Here is a 13582-nt window from a genome sequence, read left to right as displayed (position 1 = left end):
TTAAACTGAAATAAGGCATCCTTTGGCTATCTTTTTAACGAGATCGTTTTAAGCTCACACCTGAAATTAAATCAGCGTGATTTTCCCTATAGAAAAGACTGTAGACTCATTGTTGCCCTCTTTAAAATGAAGATGATACTCAACGAGGTTAAAATGGTGTGCTCTGAATAATGGTTTATATCGTGGCAGCTCCTGGGAGCACCAGGCGTGAACCCGGGTTGCGTTGCACGAGGTGCAGTATAAACTGTACCACTGAAGAGCTTGCAAGGATACTTCCAGGCTGAGGTTGCTACCTGTGTCAAGGGGGTTTTTAGCCACACAACTGCTGTGTGATTTGAACAGAAATTGTATGGCTGTCTCTCCTCACTGGTTGACAAAATCTCAAGCCCAGAGTACACTGTGCATCCATGGTGCTAGGTGCTGGACTGCTGATGAGCTGATACACGCGTCTTGAAGTCCCATTAGGGTTTAGGCCCCTTAGTCTCGGTACTTACAGGATCATACATCCTGCCATGTCCACCAAGATCAGCAGTTTCTCTTAGCTCAGTGTTCATAGGCCACTGAACCCAGCCCAGCTTGGGAGAACCAGAATGGGGTGTGAAACTTGTGTGGTTTCCGGCAGGTATCCACCCTGCAAGAACCCTTTTCAGAAGTGTCCCCTGTTAATCATGGGGTGTGCCAGGCATGGAGCAGGGATGCCTTGCTGTGCGACCTCCCAGGCAGCCAGTTGGGGAACGCTTGCCCTGGCCAGGCCGCGCTTTTCTGAACAAAGAGAAGGCTTTCTCTTCCAGGGCTGCCAGCCCAGCCCCTTTCACAAGCCCTGGTCTCTCTAGCTTATGCACAGATTCACACAGATTCACAGAAGTTTAGGGCTGGAAGGGACCTCGTGAGATCATCAGGTCCAGCCTCCCTGCTGTGGGCAGGATGATGAGGAATATGCTTAAAAAAAATAGAGATTGCTCATGAAATACAACAGCCCTTTGCTTTAAGGCAGCATCTTTCATCTCAAAACAGCTAAGAGGAGGCCTGGACCATTTCGTGGATACTGGTATCATTTATAGTAACACCAGTTAGGACAATGAGATGGGTTTTTAAAGTGCACGTTCTGAAGGCTCTGCACTGACTTTTTAAATTTTTTTTTTACCCTTTTCACAGTATTACAAAACAGCCAGCTGCCATTGCACTGAGCTGGTTTTGCCTTCCCAAGACATGTCAGCCCCAACTCAGTAGTTCACAGGCTTGTTCTAGCATAGAAGTCAGTGTTTTTACTTAGCTGGTGCGAAACCTGGGCGGTCAGACTGTTCATACCATTGGACCAGCAGGGCTAGCTGGGAAGGCCTAGGAGATCCCGTTTCCATGCCTGTAGTGAGACTCTGCCCTGGTCCCAGTGGAAGGCAAGCCTCTGCGCGGAAAGCCCCTTGTGTCACAACATGTCTCTGTGTTACTCTGTTGTCGGATGTGGTTAACGCACAATTGGGGAAAATTCTCTCAAGTGCCTCATCTTTTGGACATGTTACAAAAGCCCATTCTTCCTCTGCAAGCCCTTGGAGGGATCTTAGGCCACGAGGGATAAAAAGTCAGGAAAGGGGAATTTGGGGAAAACATGAAGCACTCTGCCAGAGGATATGTTGCATTCTTTTTCGCATGCATTTTATCTAGGGATCACACACGCACGTAACCATGGGGTGCAGCGTGTGCATGAGGAGGGTCCTGAGCTGACAACCTTTGAGGTTGAAGGCCTCCAGGATGGGCACCAGAAGACAATGTGCTCAGATGGAATAAACTCCCTCCAGGAGTCAGTAGCCGGGCCAGGAAAAGAAACCCCAGAATCCTATGTCTTAGTCCGTTCTGCCCTGACATCTGCTGCACGCTCCCTCCCCAACTCCCTTTTGCCTACCGTAGAATCGCAGAGCCCCTGTGCATAGCTGCCCTTGGGAAGGTTTCCATTCATTTAGTGTTATTTTATTTCCAGAATAAGAACTACGTGCTGATTATGGCTGATCCAGATGCCCCGAGCAGATCTGAGCCGAAGTTCCGCTTCTGGAGGCACTGGCTTGTCATTGACATAAAAGTGAGTACCACGCACATTTTTCCTCTTAACTGTTCTGCCCACGATCACATTGGTGGGCATCTTGTATACGTGTTGCTCGATATATTCCTCTAGCCTGCGCAGACAGAAGTGTTTATCATTGTGCTGAGGCAGCAGAGCAGCTCATGGTTTCATTTGGGATGAGGGCAAACCCAAAAAGAGCATTTCCAGGACTATTTCTACTTAGACTTGCTGATGAACGCACCACATTTCTTCCTCCTCTGGTTCATTCATGAATGTAGGCTCAGTTTGGGCTTGAAATAGCCCATGCATGGGGCAACAACACACGGTGTGTCACAGGTCACCGTAATAATTTTCATGGACACAAGAGGAAGCCCCAAGGAAAAAGAAAGCTGAGAGTAAGCTTCACATAACTGTGTATTAACAAAAAATGGAGTTTCATATGGGGGAACGAGGACTTGGTCATTTAGTTCTTGGTCTTGTTGCTGGCCCTTGTTGAGCTCCCACTTCTCTTTTGTACATGTTTTTGGTATGCTAAATGGAGAAGTAGCCTTAGCATTCAGAGGTAAGTGAAATCACAAGCATTATATACTCAGTCAGTCATCTCCTGGTACCTTACATCCAGCATCTCAGTAAGGTAAACCTCTTCTGTACATGCAAGCAATGGCACGCAACTGGTTTAACACAGTGAGACCAAATGGGGAGGGTTGTACTGACAACATGACATGGAGCCAACCTTAGCCCTGGTGGAAATAACTGTAGTTCTGCTGACCTGGAAGCTAGTCTATCTGCTTCCTGAAGTGCGGAGTCTGGCTCGGTAACACCTGAGTTGGCAACAAATCCATCTCCCACTTGCTTGCTGGGTGAGATGCTGGGACAGGAATTCTCTTGGGTGGCTGACTTGGAGGCTGGTAGAGTTGTATAGCACCAAGAATGCATTGTAAAGCCAAGCTACTGAGGAAGGAAGGCCAGATGAGTGTTGGGGTCTGGGTTGCTGCCTTGGGCTATTGCTGTGGGAGTCTAGCTGACAAGCAGATCTATGCCCTTTTGTGCATTGTGCTGCCTAAGATGAGTGTGCATTGCACACGTACTCTTGGGAGTCAGACCAGGGCCTCTGCTTCAGCAGGGTAACTCACTCCCATACTGAGGGGTCCTCGAGCCTGCATGCATGTGTGTACATCATTCAGCATGCAGCAAATGAGCATAAGGACATGTTCAGTGGGATGCGTCGGGTAACTCCCTTTAGAAACCACATGGCTCAGCTCGTTACATCAGCTACCGAAGCACCACATTTAGAATAGCGGTGCCTCCCTGGAAACATGGGTTTGAATCCTAGCAGGGTCTGCTCTCAGTTTTCTCTTTCCTGGCATGATGTAGGACAGTGAGGACTTTTTGGCCTGGGGATTTTGCATGCTTTCCTGGACAGACCCTTCAGAGTGGCTCCTGTGTACTTGGTGGGGAGAGCAGAGGTTTTGTGCAATAAGAGCTGCCTGAATAATATTCCCATGCCATTTGTTCCAGGATTCCCTGCCCCCAACACACCGATTGTCAAGCTGGTTATTTATGAATGATTCCCCAACCCCCACCGATGCTACAGAGAGTCGAACAATATTCTACAAGTTGTGCTTTGTGATATTTCTCTATCACTCACCATGCTGTCTATTCACAAATCATTTTCCACCATTCTTTGGCTGGCTTTTCATAAGAGCAGGGTTTTGAACGAGTATTCCTGGCCAACATTTTAATTCTCTCCTCCTCTTGTATTGTGTGTAAATGTCTGCGTGCTTCTCTCCAGAGATGGCTGCATTTCTGTGATCCTTTATGTCAAACCGCACGAGACGGAAGGTTGCTATTGAAATGTAAAATGGTCTGATTATTTAGACAAGTATGCGGTTGTTTGCCTGAGACTCTAGAGCAAAGCTGGGCCAAAAATGTCAATTATTTTTTGCAAGGAAATTCAGGGGGAAAAATTCAAAAGACATTTTCTTTGATTAAAAAAAATGCTAACCTGAAAACTTAATGTTTTTGCCAAAGCTGAAACATTCTGCAAAATATTTCATTTGGGCTGAAGTCTTCTGTTGTCAAAAACATGTTTCCTGTGAAAGTGGGTTGCCCACCTCTACTAGAGAGATGAGACTTGCTCTGGTTGCAGCCATTCCAGGACAGATTATGTTCAAGTCTTTTATGTTTTGACCGATCACAGGACACGGCTGTAGTTCTGTGAGCCTTTTCGTGTAGATTGAACAGGTATTGGAGTGGGTCTTTCTTTTTACCCGTGTTGTCCTCGTTCCGTATGGCGTGAACGTAGCAGAAAACCCAGGGCACACCAGGTTGCAGATCTGCACAGCGATTGCTGTTCTATAAAGGCTAGCCATAAGTTTGTGTGCTAGGACCCCTCCGGGGACCGGATGTAAGGATATGCCATTCAGGAATCAAATTCCCCACAAGGAAATGATAAATAAGAAGCAGGCAATGGAAATGAGGAAAACAAAAGAGGGGCAAAAAAATGCTTTCGACTGAACCTGTTTGTAGATGCACCATAGACTCGGGAGCCGAGGCCTGGATTCCTTCCCAACTCTGCCACCCTTTCCCTTTGCCACCTTGGTCAGGTCCTTAAACCTCCTTGTGGCAGCACATGGTGGTAGTGATGCCAGCCTATCTCACCCAAGTGTTATGCCTGGGCTCCTAGTGAGATCCTGTCAGAGAAGGCACAAGTGAAGGGCAGAGTGTTGTTATTTTTGTGCAAAACCTTTTGCACTGGTCCCAAACCGTTACTCCTTGTATTATCAGTCCGTTTAGAGAAACAATATTGAGAAAAGCAGTTTCTACCGCTCTCTGTTGCCTGCCTTTCTTTTATTTTTTAAAAGATGAGGTGTTTCAGCTCCAATTCAATCTAACTAATAATCTGAGTACTAAAGTCTAATTAAGATATCAATTAATTTGCAGCATGCATTTAACAAGAAATATCTAGTCAGTCTCGTCTATTATTCTCTGAAATTACTGCTAAGGGCTTCTTGTACAGATACTTTAATTAGACTTTTTATTGTTAATGGGAATATTGAGCAAATGAAAATTGGATATTAATACTTTCCATGAATTTCATAATTGGCTAAAAAATAATGCATTCCGAATAATTGCAGAGACTTGTACATTTTTTTTTTCAAAAAAAAAAAAAAAAATCCTTCACAGGAGCCCTTCTGCATTTCTAACAACAGGGTCCTGAAAGTCTCTCATTAATTTTAATATTTACTAAACGCCAAAAAACCAGAGCTCATGTTTTCCCTTCTGTGCATAGATCCTTCCGATGCATTAGCTACTGCTAATTATTGTGGTTATTTTTTTTTTTTTTTCAAATAAAGGATCTAAGGAAAGCAGGGAAATTCAAGATTAAGGCTCAGTTCTGTTCTGCAAAGCAAGTCTGTTCCCATGTCAGGAGGAGTTTTTCTCCTGGCAGCTAGGCAATTCTGCTTCCATTCCCAACCAAAAAGTATGGAGGGTGGAAACCTGCTTGCCGGCCCCTTTCCAAAGCTGTTAAAAGGCCGAGTGGCAGTTCATGCCGACAAGGGGCTAAACTTCACTGGGCAGAGGGGATGGTCTTAAATATAGCTGCATCACATTTCCAGTTTCTAATCCGCATTGATAAAGCCCAGGAGAACAATCGATGAGAACAATTCTGGGCCCTAGGGTCAAATTTGCAAAGAGATGTAGGGGCCTAGAGATCCATTAAGGCACCTAGGGGTTTTTAGATCTTCTGCCTAACTCCCATCCGTTTCGGTCAGATTTAGGTATCTCCAGGGTTTTGCAAATTTAGTGACAGCCCACATCCTCAAAGATACTTGGGTACCTCCAAATATCTATCTTTACAAGTCTGCCCCCCTACAATCTGTAACAATCATTTCTGTAGGAAATAGTAGGCTCTTCTCCAAGGAGCCTCTGTTGGTCTGCACACACATTGGCAGCGAAATCACTTGTGGGTTTTTAACTTGCACTTTAAGTGAATTTGGTGCACATCCACATGTGGTTACTCTTATTTCAGGTTAAAAGTGGCTCGTGACAATTCAGTTCAAGGCAGTGGTTTGTGTGTGGGCAAGGCCCGGTGGTGTGGCCTACTGGTGAAAGCCTGAGAAAGTGTGTCATAAGACCAGAGCTCTGATCTCAGCCGTGGCACAGATGTCCTGTCTTCAGGGCTGAGGGCAAGTCATTTAATCTCAGCTGAAACATGGAGGTGATTGCGGTCCCTAGGGGAAGCTTAGTTCACTAACAGGTGTACAGCGCTCTGAGCGACTCGGCTGGAAACTGTTGCAGAAGTGCGACGTACCATTGCATGAGCTGCAGTACCTTGGCCCTCCACCACGCTTTGGCTTTTGCACTGAATTCCCTTTTCGAGGTGGGTTTCAGTCCGAAGCATTTTGTCACTTTGCGTGGCTGAGTCTGCAGAGCCCCTTCTGCCGCGCAGCTTGCCGCTCCCTTATCAGCAGCGGCGACACTGTTTCTCTGATTGTCAAACACGAAAGATGCTTTCACTCCCATTCAAAATAATTTAAATAAAAATGTTGCTACAAAGTGGAATAATATCTTTTGATGAATGTTTTTAAAGCCCTTTAGGTTTTCATGGTAATTTGCAGTGTAAAATTATTTGGAGATAAGAGCCAAATTAGCTCTTATAGGCGGAGGTCGATATGTCCCGTTATCCATGCAAGCAGTGTTTAAATATAATCAGCCTTTACTCTAATGCAGCATAATTGTTCATTTGAAATCGCTTTTTTTTTTTTACTCTATTCAATGAGTCATTAAAATATTCAAAGGATAATGCAGTGAATTGGAAATGAATTTATCACATTATCCTGTATGTGCTGTAGAGCATCAGGTAACTAGGCAGAGTCTGAACCAGTTTACAGAGAAATCCAGTAAACAAGGCTTTTCATTTTGTATTCAGCAGGGAGAGAAAAAGAAGGCAGAAAATACTGTCCTTCAAATAGAATGCTTTACTTGATTCTTCCCCCACCTCGGGGAGGGGGAGAGTGAGAGCAGCGAATTTGTACTCCACTAAAGCCTTGCTGTTTTAACTTTATTTTTATCAAAATATGTTTGTAACAGAAAGTCGTTATGGAAACCAACTCTGCCAGCCAGGAGAATTCCTGCCTGAGACGGAGCGCAGCGCGAGAGGGAGAGGCCCACCCTGGTTCTGTTCTGTTGCTTGGCAGAGTTAGCCGTCGTTCTGCACAAGCGGGGAGGGTAGCAAGATTTCCAGGGAAACCGAGGCAAGGCAAGGCTCCTCGCAGGTGGGATAGAGCGAGTTGGCGATGATGCGCAAAATAGACCCCCCCCCTCCCAGGCGCTTGACTTCCAGCTGCTTGCTCCAACCACTGGATGACTCTGAAGTTTGTTTAGAGGCCAGGAGCACTGACTTGCAATGCCCTCTGCGCTAAGCACTGTATCGTTGGTCCTACCCAGAGCTGGGAAAAGACCCCACAAGACCGCCCCGCACCTACTTTTCTCACCAATGGAGAACTCACTCACGGTCTTGCTGCCCATCTTGCTGGGGTCATCCGACCCCAGCGGTCTTTCCCACCCGAGCGCGGGGGGGCTGGACCCAAGGTCCCCCCCATTCCCTAACAACTAGGAAACTGTCCGGCCACTTCACAGTTACGACTCCACATCGCCTCCAGATGATGGTTTGGGATGCCTTTGGGAATCCAGCCCATGCTCTCGCTCTTCCGGAAAGCCATGTGGGGATGCAGAGGAGGGAGCAGGTAGCAGGCCTGACCATCCCCTGGTTGGGACTCAGCACCTCATCCCTCTGCTCTCCAGGTGTTCTCATTAGGGACACCGATGCCTGAAGGTGAAGCAGCAGGGACTGTTAAGGAAACAATCTGTTCAGTGAGGAACGTGGTATTCAGACAGCTGTTCCTTCTGTGCAGTATGGTAGCAGTGTGAAAAGAGTGCCCCAGTAGGGTGTTAGGCTAGCAAGCTGCTTGCATGCTCCTGAAAGAGGAGCTGCTTTGTCAGCAGTGAACTCCGAATCCCAGGCACGCGGATCAGAGAGCAGGGGCAGCCTCCGAGGATGCCAGAGAGGCATCGCCTTGCTCTGAAGACAACAGCCCCATGAGCGAGGGCACTAGCGCCCTGCACTGGGGCTGTTTCACGCCCAAAGATTTCACTAGCAATTTACTTCCATGCCATTTGAATTTGTCAGTGTATTTCCTCTTATTGGTTGATAAACAGGTTCTGGGTTGCAAGTGTCACCATAGAAACAGGTGCTATCTTAAGCAAACAAGAGCTTTATTAACCTTAAAAGTTAAGGAATTTTCGCGAGATTCGAGGCAGGGGCTGAGGGGGAAGCTAGGGGCTTGTTGGGGAGGGGAAAGGCTGCTGCCTGCTTGCTTCTGTGTTTTTTCCAATGCATATGCCAGGTTGTCTCCTGGAGCACAATTTGAGTGTCTGGATCATTCTCCCATGCTGTGTGTTTCCACACACCTGGTGAGCGGACATTTCCACTCTTGCACTTTTTACATTTTCTCTTGTGTTCCCCAGGTGCTTGTAAGAAGCCCTGACACTCCCTGAGCTGGGCTCTGATCTGCCCTGCCATTTCAGAATATCTCTTTGACCCTTTCAACTCACACGCTCACCCTCCCACGGCTCAAATGGGCGTTGTGATCTGGGTGCAGGAATCGGTGCAGGGAATATACCGACGTGTGTGATGGCAGGATGGTCACTTCCAGCCTTAAAAGGGTACTGGTCTCTCTTCTGCCTAGCAATCTATGCTAAGACAGGATCTCCCAGCTACGCTGGTTTTCTGTCCCTTCCCTTGCTGAGCTGACAGGAGAACAGACAAATATACCAGTCCCTAAATGGAGCAAATCCATTTACGGCATATAAGCTCTCCCAGACCGAGGCTGTCACATACCTGTGTTTATGCAGCACCTAGCACAGGGGGACCCCAAGTTTAACTTAAAGCTTTCGGCACCACCAGCATATGTATGAATTCTCATTAAAAATATAAACAGCCGGTGTTAATTACTCACCGTCACGATTTCTGTTCCAGTAGTACATGAGCCCCTGGGCTCCACTGTGCTAAACATAGTATGGGCATGTTAAGAGACATTACCTGAACTGAAGCACTTGCAGTCTAGCTGCATGTTGCCTTACAAGGATGCACAGTGCTAGCACAGGGAAGAGATAGAAATAGTCTAAAGGTCACTCCCTGGGGCAAGAGTCCCCTCTTTGCTTTGGCTGGTCCTGGTGTCATTCAGCACAGCTCCTGTTCACATCCTCTGGAGCTGCACTGACTGATGCCAGCCAGGGACGCAGCCCCACATCTCTACGTTGTCTATGGCATTTCTAAGGAGCTGTCACTTTAGCATCTGAGGGCTGATGTTGACTTGCATGTTAGCATTGCAAGAGCGATGCAGAGCAGCCGTGTGCCTGGTCTTTCTGTTGCTCTGAGCGCAACAAGGCCTACAAAGAAATGCTTTGTGTGTTGCAGGAAAGGATGAAAGACTGTGCACCAGTCTGGCAGCGGGTAACAAGATGGGGTCTTTGAACTCTGGGTCACCTGTTTGAATCCAGGTCAGAGCTCGATCAATAGCAAAATCAGTGCGCATTGAAATGCCTTTCAGTCGTCCCTGTGTGAAACCAGCCTGGGTCTCGGCTCAGTGCTGGAAGGCTAACCACAAACCCATCATCTCTGCTGGCAGCAGCCAGCTCCCTTGCTGGCAGAGAGGCTGAGGAGTGAATGGATCTGGGAGACTAAACTCCCCTCCCAACCCTACAGGGAATCCTTCCAAGGCTGGTGGCCAGGCATGTAGGTTAGGCAGTGCAAAGATATGTTGCCACCCACACCAGAGGAGCCTGCAGTCTCCAGGGCATCTTTCCTGAGAGTTAAATCCATGTACACACATGCCCGCCTACACACACACTTGTACACGTGCTGAACACGAGCTCTTATGTCAAAGTCCTGATGTGTCATTTATCCTCTGAAGTCAAAACTGGGCACCCTCCCCACACTCACTTTGCCTTTCTCTCTTTCACTAATGATACTCTTTAGATCCATAGCAATGACTGCTCGAGCGATCCACACCCAGCTCCGAGGCGCACCTGAGCACCCCAGAGCCTCCAAGCTAGCTCTGCTTAGGTGGTTTCTGCCTCTGTGAGTCCTGTTTGATCACAACTCCCTGCTGTGCCAATGGGATAGGCTGCCTCTTTGTAGTAACACTACAGATGTAATAGTTAGTGACTCGGTATTGTTCTTTCTTGCTGGGGCCCTTTGTAGTCTACATTTTGGTTATTAAACCAAGTGTTTGAAAGGGAAAGAACAGAGGGAGATACTGCTTTAATTGATGACTTTGTTTCTTGGGTGCTGTATATAATATTCAGTCCCCTTGTGCAGTTCCTGTCACTATTTGGCATATAATAATTCTATTAAATATTTATTTTTAAAGTTTACAAAATAAAGGTCCTGGGAAGTCGAGGTTGCTCTCAGGATCTGCCAGTGTTGGTGTCGCCTTGCCGGTGTGACCGGGTCACTTGCAGATCTGTAGCCAGGAGCAGCTCCCTCCCTCGAAAAAACTTCTCTTAAATTAGGCTGCACCTCCAGATGGCTCAGTAGTACATGCAAAGTGGCATTTAGGCATGCAAAATGGGTAACGGTGCACGCACCATTTGCCTGGGCAAATGCAAGCCTCGCAGGAGCGTTTTAGCCAGCCACTTCCTCAAGGGAAGGTTTCCAGGTTTCATTTAGAAATGTAAATGTCACAGAGCAGCAGGCGAATCCAAATCTGATCTCTTTGTGACAAGCCCCCAAATGTTCCACCCCAGGCACACTGATTTGTTCATGGGCTCCAGAGCCACTGGATCAGATAACAGGGCTGGTTGATTCAACCGTCCCTGAGCTCAGGAGCACTCTGGTCTCGGCTTCTCTCTCGAAAAGGGAGAATGTGGAAGCTGGTTGGCCCTAGGAAGCGAATCTTGGGGTGTTTCTGTACCACTTCTGTACCCTCTCTTGCTCAGCACACACGGCCCCGGAGGTCTCTCAGCCTTGGCTTCCAGCCTTAAGAGCAGCGGTGGATGATGTCCTCAGGACATCTCCACAACCCTTTTTCCATGGACTGGAGGGGGAGCAGGCAGGTAGAGAGTACTTCTTGGCAGCAGTCTGGGGAGCAGTAGCAATATAACCCTAGGATCTCATGCATAACATCCTCTGCCCCCCACCCGGCATGTCTTGTGGCACCACAGCTCAGCCTGACTCTCCCTTGGATCTTTTCCTGCTGGTTGCCCTGCACCTTTTGCACGCCTGCCCTTACTCCTGGCACAGCCTTCCTCTTGGTGCATGCCTAGGAAATAAGCATTTCCCCATTGTGCTGTCCCCTCACATCACTGCCTTCTGGGCCCCAGGATTTTGATATCTTCCTGCTCATCCTGGTATCAGCCAGACCAGCCTGCAAGGTCCTAGAGGTAGGGAAATTGTCCTCTTTGGTCTGCACTGTGCCATGCTCATAATGGAAAACATTTTTTCTGCTCTTAAATGGCATCCTTCAAAAGGAAAATGTTCCCCACGAGTCAGATGGAGAGGGCAGGAACACTAATCCCAGGTAAGGGTTAGCTCTGCCCCAGGCCCCAAGATCAGTGCTGTGAAATGCCAGCCACCTCTGAACTTGGTGCCTGTAGAAGGCATAGACTGGCCCGGAGGGCACATATTTCTATGACAGGGTTCTGTGTTTAACAGGTTTCCTATGAACAGTATTAGAAGTTGAGTGTCAACTGTTATTATTCATGCTCGGCAAACAGATGGGGTTTAATTGCTGTTACTGTCAGCCTCGCTGCAAATACCATGTAAAAAGGGCTTTTGGGCTAATTGTTTTAAAATAAAAGTTCAGAAACTATGTATAGAAATTATAGATCCAATGTATTTTCAAGATCAAACTGTTTATATTACCTTTAAATATAGTCTTTAGTCAACAGCATTATGATCAGTGAGTGAGGGAAGGATACAATGCCACCCTAGGGCCTAAGATGCTGGAACAATATGACAGCAGTAACTTATTACTGATGCAAAAACAACACCAAAACGCGATTGGCCAAAAACTGTAGAAGAATGGGGTTGCTAATCTTTGTAATTTCATGGGCACCATTAGGGCAAAGTGCTGCCTTCATCTCGCTCCTAAGAAAAAACAATGCGCGTTGCATAGGTTTCTGGAGAGAATGAGAGAGCTGGGAGAGACGTGTGGTCCACAGACGTTGGGAGGGCTGGAGTTTCTCTTTAGTTCCGGAGGGAAGAGGGACAATGAAGTGGGTAGGAGAAAAAAGAAACTGTATGTGTGTGTGTGTGTGTGTGTGTGTGTGCATGCCTGCACGCATACATATGTGCATGTTTGCATGCATACTGAGTGCATATAGCAGACCCTGGCTGTCGTTCTAATATGGTTTAATCTGTTCCTGGCCAAGCCTTTCATCGTCCACGTGTGCTTGTGCATGGGAGACCTTTTGCCACCCACAGTGCCTGTGCCCAACTACATTGGTAAAAGGGCCTCATTTCTCCGTCCCTGTGCCTAGTGCATGATTTAGGGGGGACAAGGAAGGGTGTTAGCAAGGTTGGCTTTAAATCCACTTTGCACTCCCTGGTGTCTCAGGCTGAACTTCACCCAAGAGTTGTGAGGACTGACACTTGCCCCTACCACGTGTTGTAGTGTTACAAACACTTGGCAGTGCCACACCTGGCGCCTGTCCTGGGGGCTCTGCAAAATGCTGCCTCCCAGCCCGATGGAGATTCAGATGATACACTCACTTGCAAAACTCCCAGACTGTAAAACCATTTCAACAACAGCATATTTACTGAAAAGGCCAGGCACTCTGTGCCTTGGAGTGAAAGGGCAGCGCTTCTTATGGAGTGCCTGCTAGAGCTTATTCTTCCCTGACTTGTAATTAATACTCCCAGGTAATTACACTCCTGAGCATTCGAAAACACAGCTACTCAACAACTCCTCCAGGAAACAGAGCGCCACTTCAGATGATAAGGGTAGATCTAGTATACTGTGTGGGGCCTTGGGTGAATCCCACCTGCCAGTTCTCAGGTACTGCAGAGAAGCAAGGGGAGCAGGGGGCAAGGGGGCCAGAATGGGACTGCTGGGGCTCTGCAAACACATGGGAGAGATGGAAGTGATTATCATCATCATCCTCTAATCAGCAGAGCTGAGCCAGTGGGAGTGGGGAAGCAAAGCTGCCCATCCAGAAAAGCTGCAGTAAGTTGCTGCCTACCATGGGTGAGGGGGAGGTAGGGAAGTGAGTGGGACTTGCAACCCTGGCCTTCCAGGCTGCCCATGTGCACTCCCCTTCTCCAGAGGTGGCATGCAGGGCCCAAGACTTGCAGGCCAAAGAGCCTTGGAGGAGCGTCCAAATTAGCCCTGTTGAGCTTCACCCTCTGCCGCTTAAAAGAGTGGGATGGGAAGAGGTTTCCTGGGTTGGGCAGTCTCGTTTTTTGGCCATCCTACTCATAGCTGACCAGGCTCCTGGTCTGGCTTGCATTTCATGCTTGAC

The 13582-nt window shown here is 47.7% G+C and overlaps 1 protein-coding gene across 10 annotated transcripts in view; it reads left to right on the top strand.

The window, feature by feature from the left end:
• PEBP4 (phosphatidylethanolamine binding protein 4) overlaps positions 1–13582 on the top strand; it is a 169506-nt gene that overhangs the window by 70913 nt on the left and 85011 nt on the right. For 9 of the 10 annotated variants that reach the window (XM_025210355.1, XM_025210358.1, XM_025210356.1 and 6 more), the window contains exon 4: positions 1973–2071. In XM_025210355.1, coding sequence (XP_025066140.1) covers positions 1973–2071 — 99 coding nt within the window. Of the gene's footprint in view, positions 1–1972; positions 2072–3571; positions 4115–13582 lie in introns of those variants that run through there. The other variant, XM_025210360.1, reaches the window with a different exon arrangement.

The sequence above is a fragment of the Alligator sinensis genome, unplaced genomic scaffold (genome assembly GCF_000455745.1).
Source record: "Alligator sinensis unplaced genomic scaffold, ASM45574v1 scaffold722_1, whole genome shotgun sequence".
In the NCBI taxonomy this organism is placed as follows: domain Eukaryota; kingdom Metazoa; phylum Chordata; order Crocodylia; family Alligatoridae; genus Alligator; species Alligator sinensis.
Note: the sequence above shows the minus strand (reverse complement) of the source record. Positions and strands in the feature narration are given on the sequence as shown.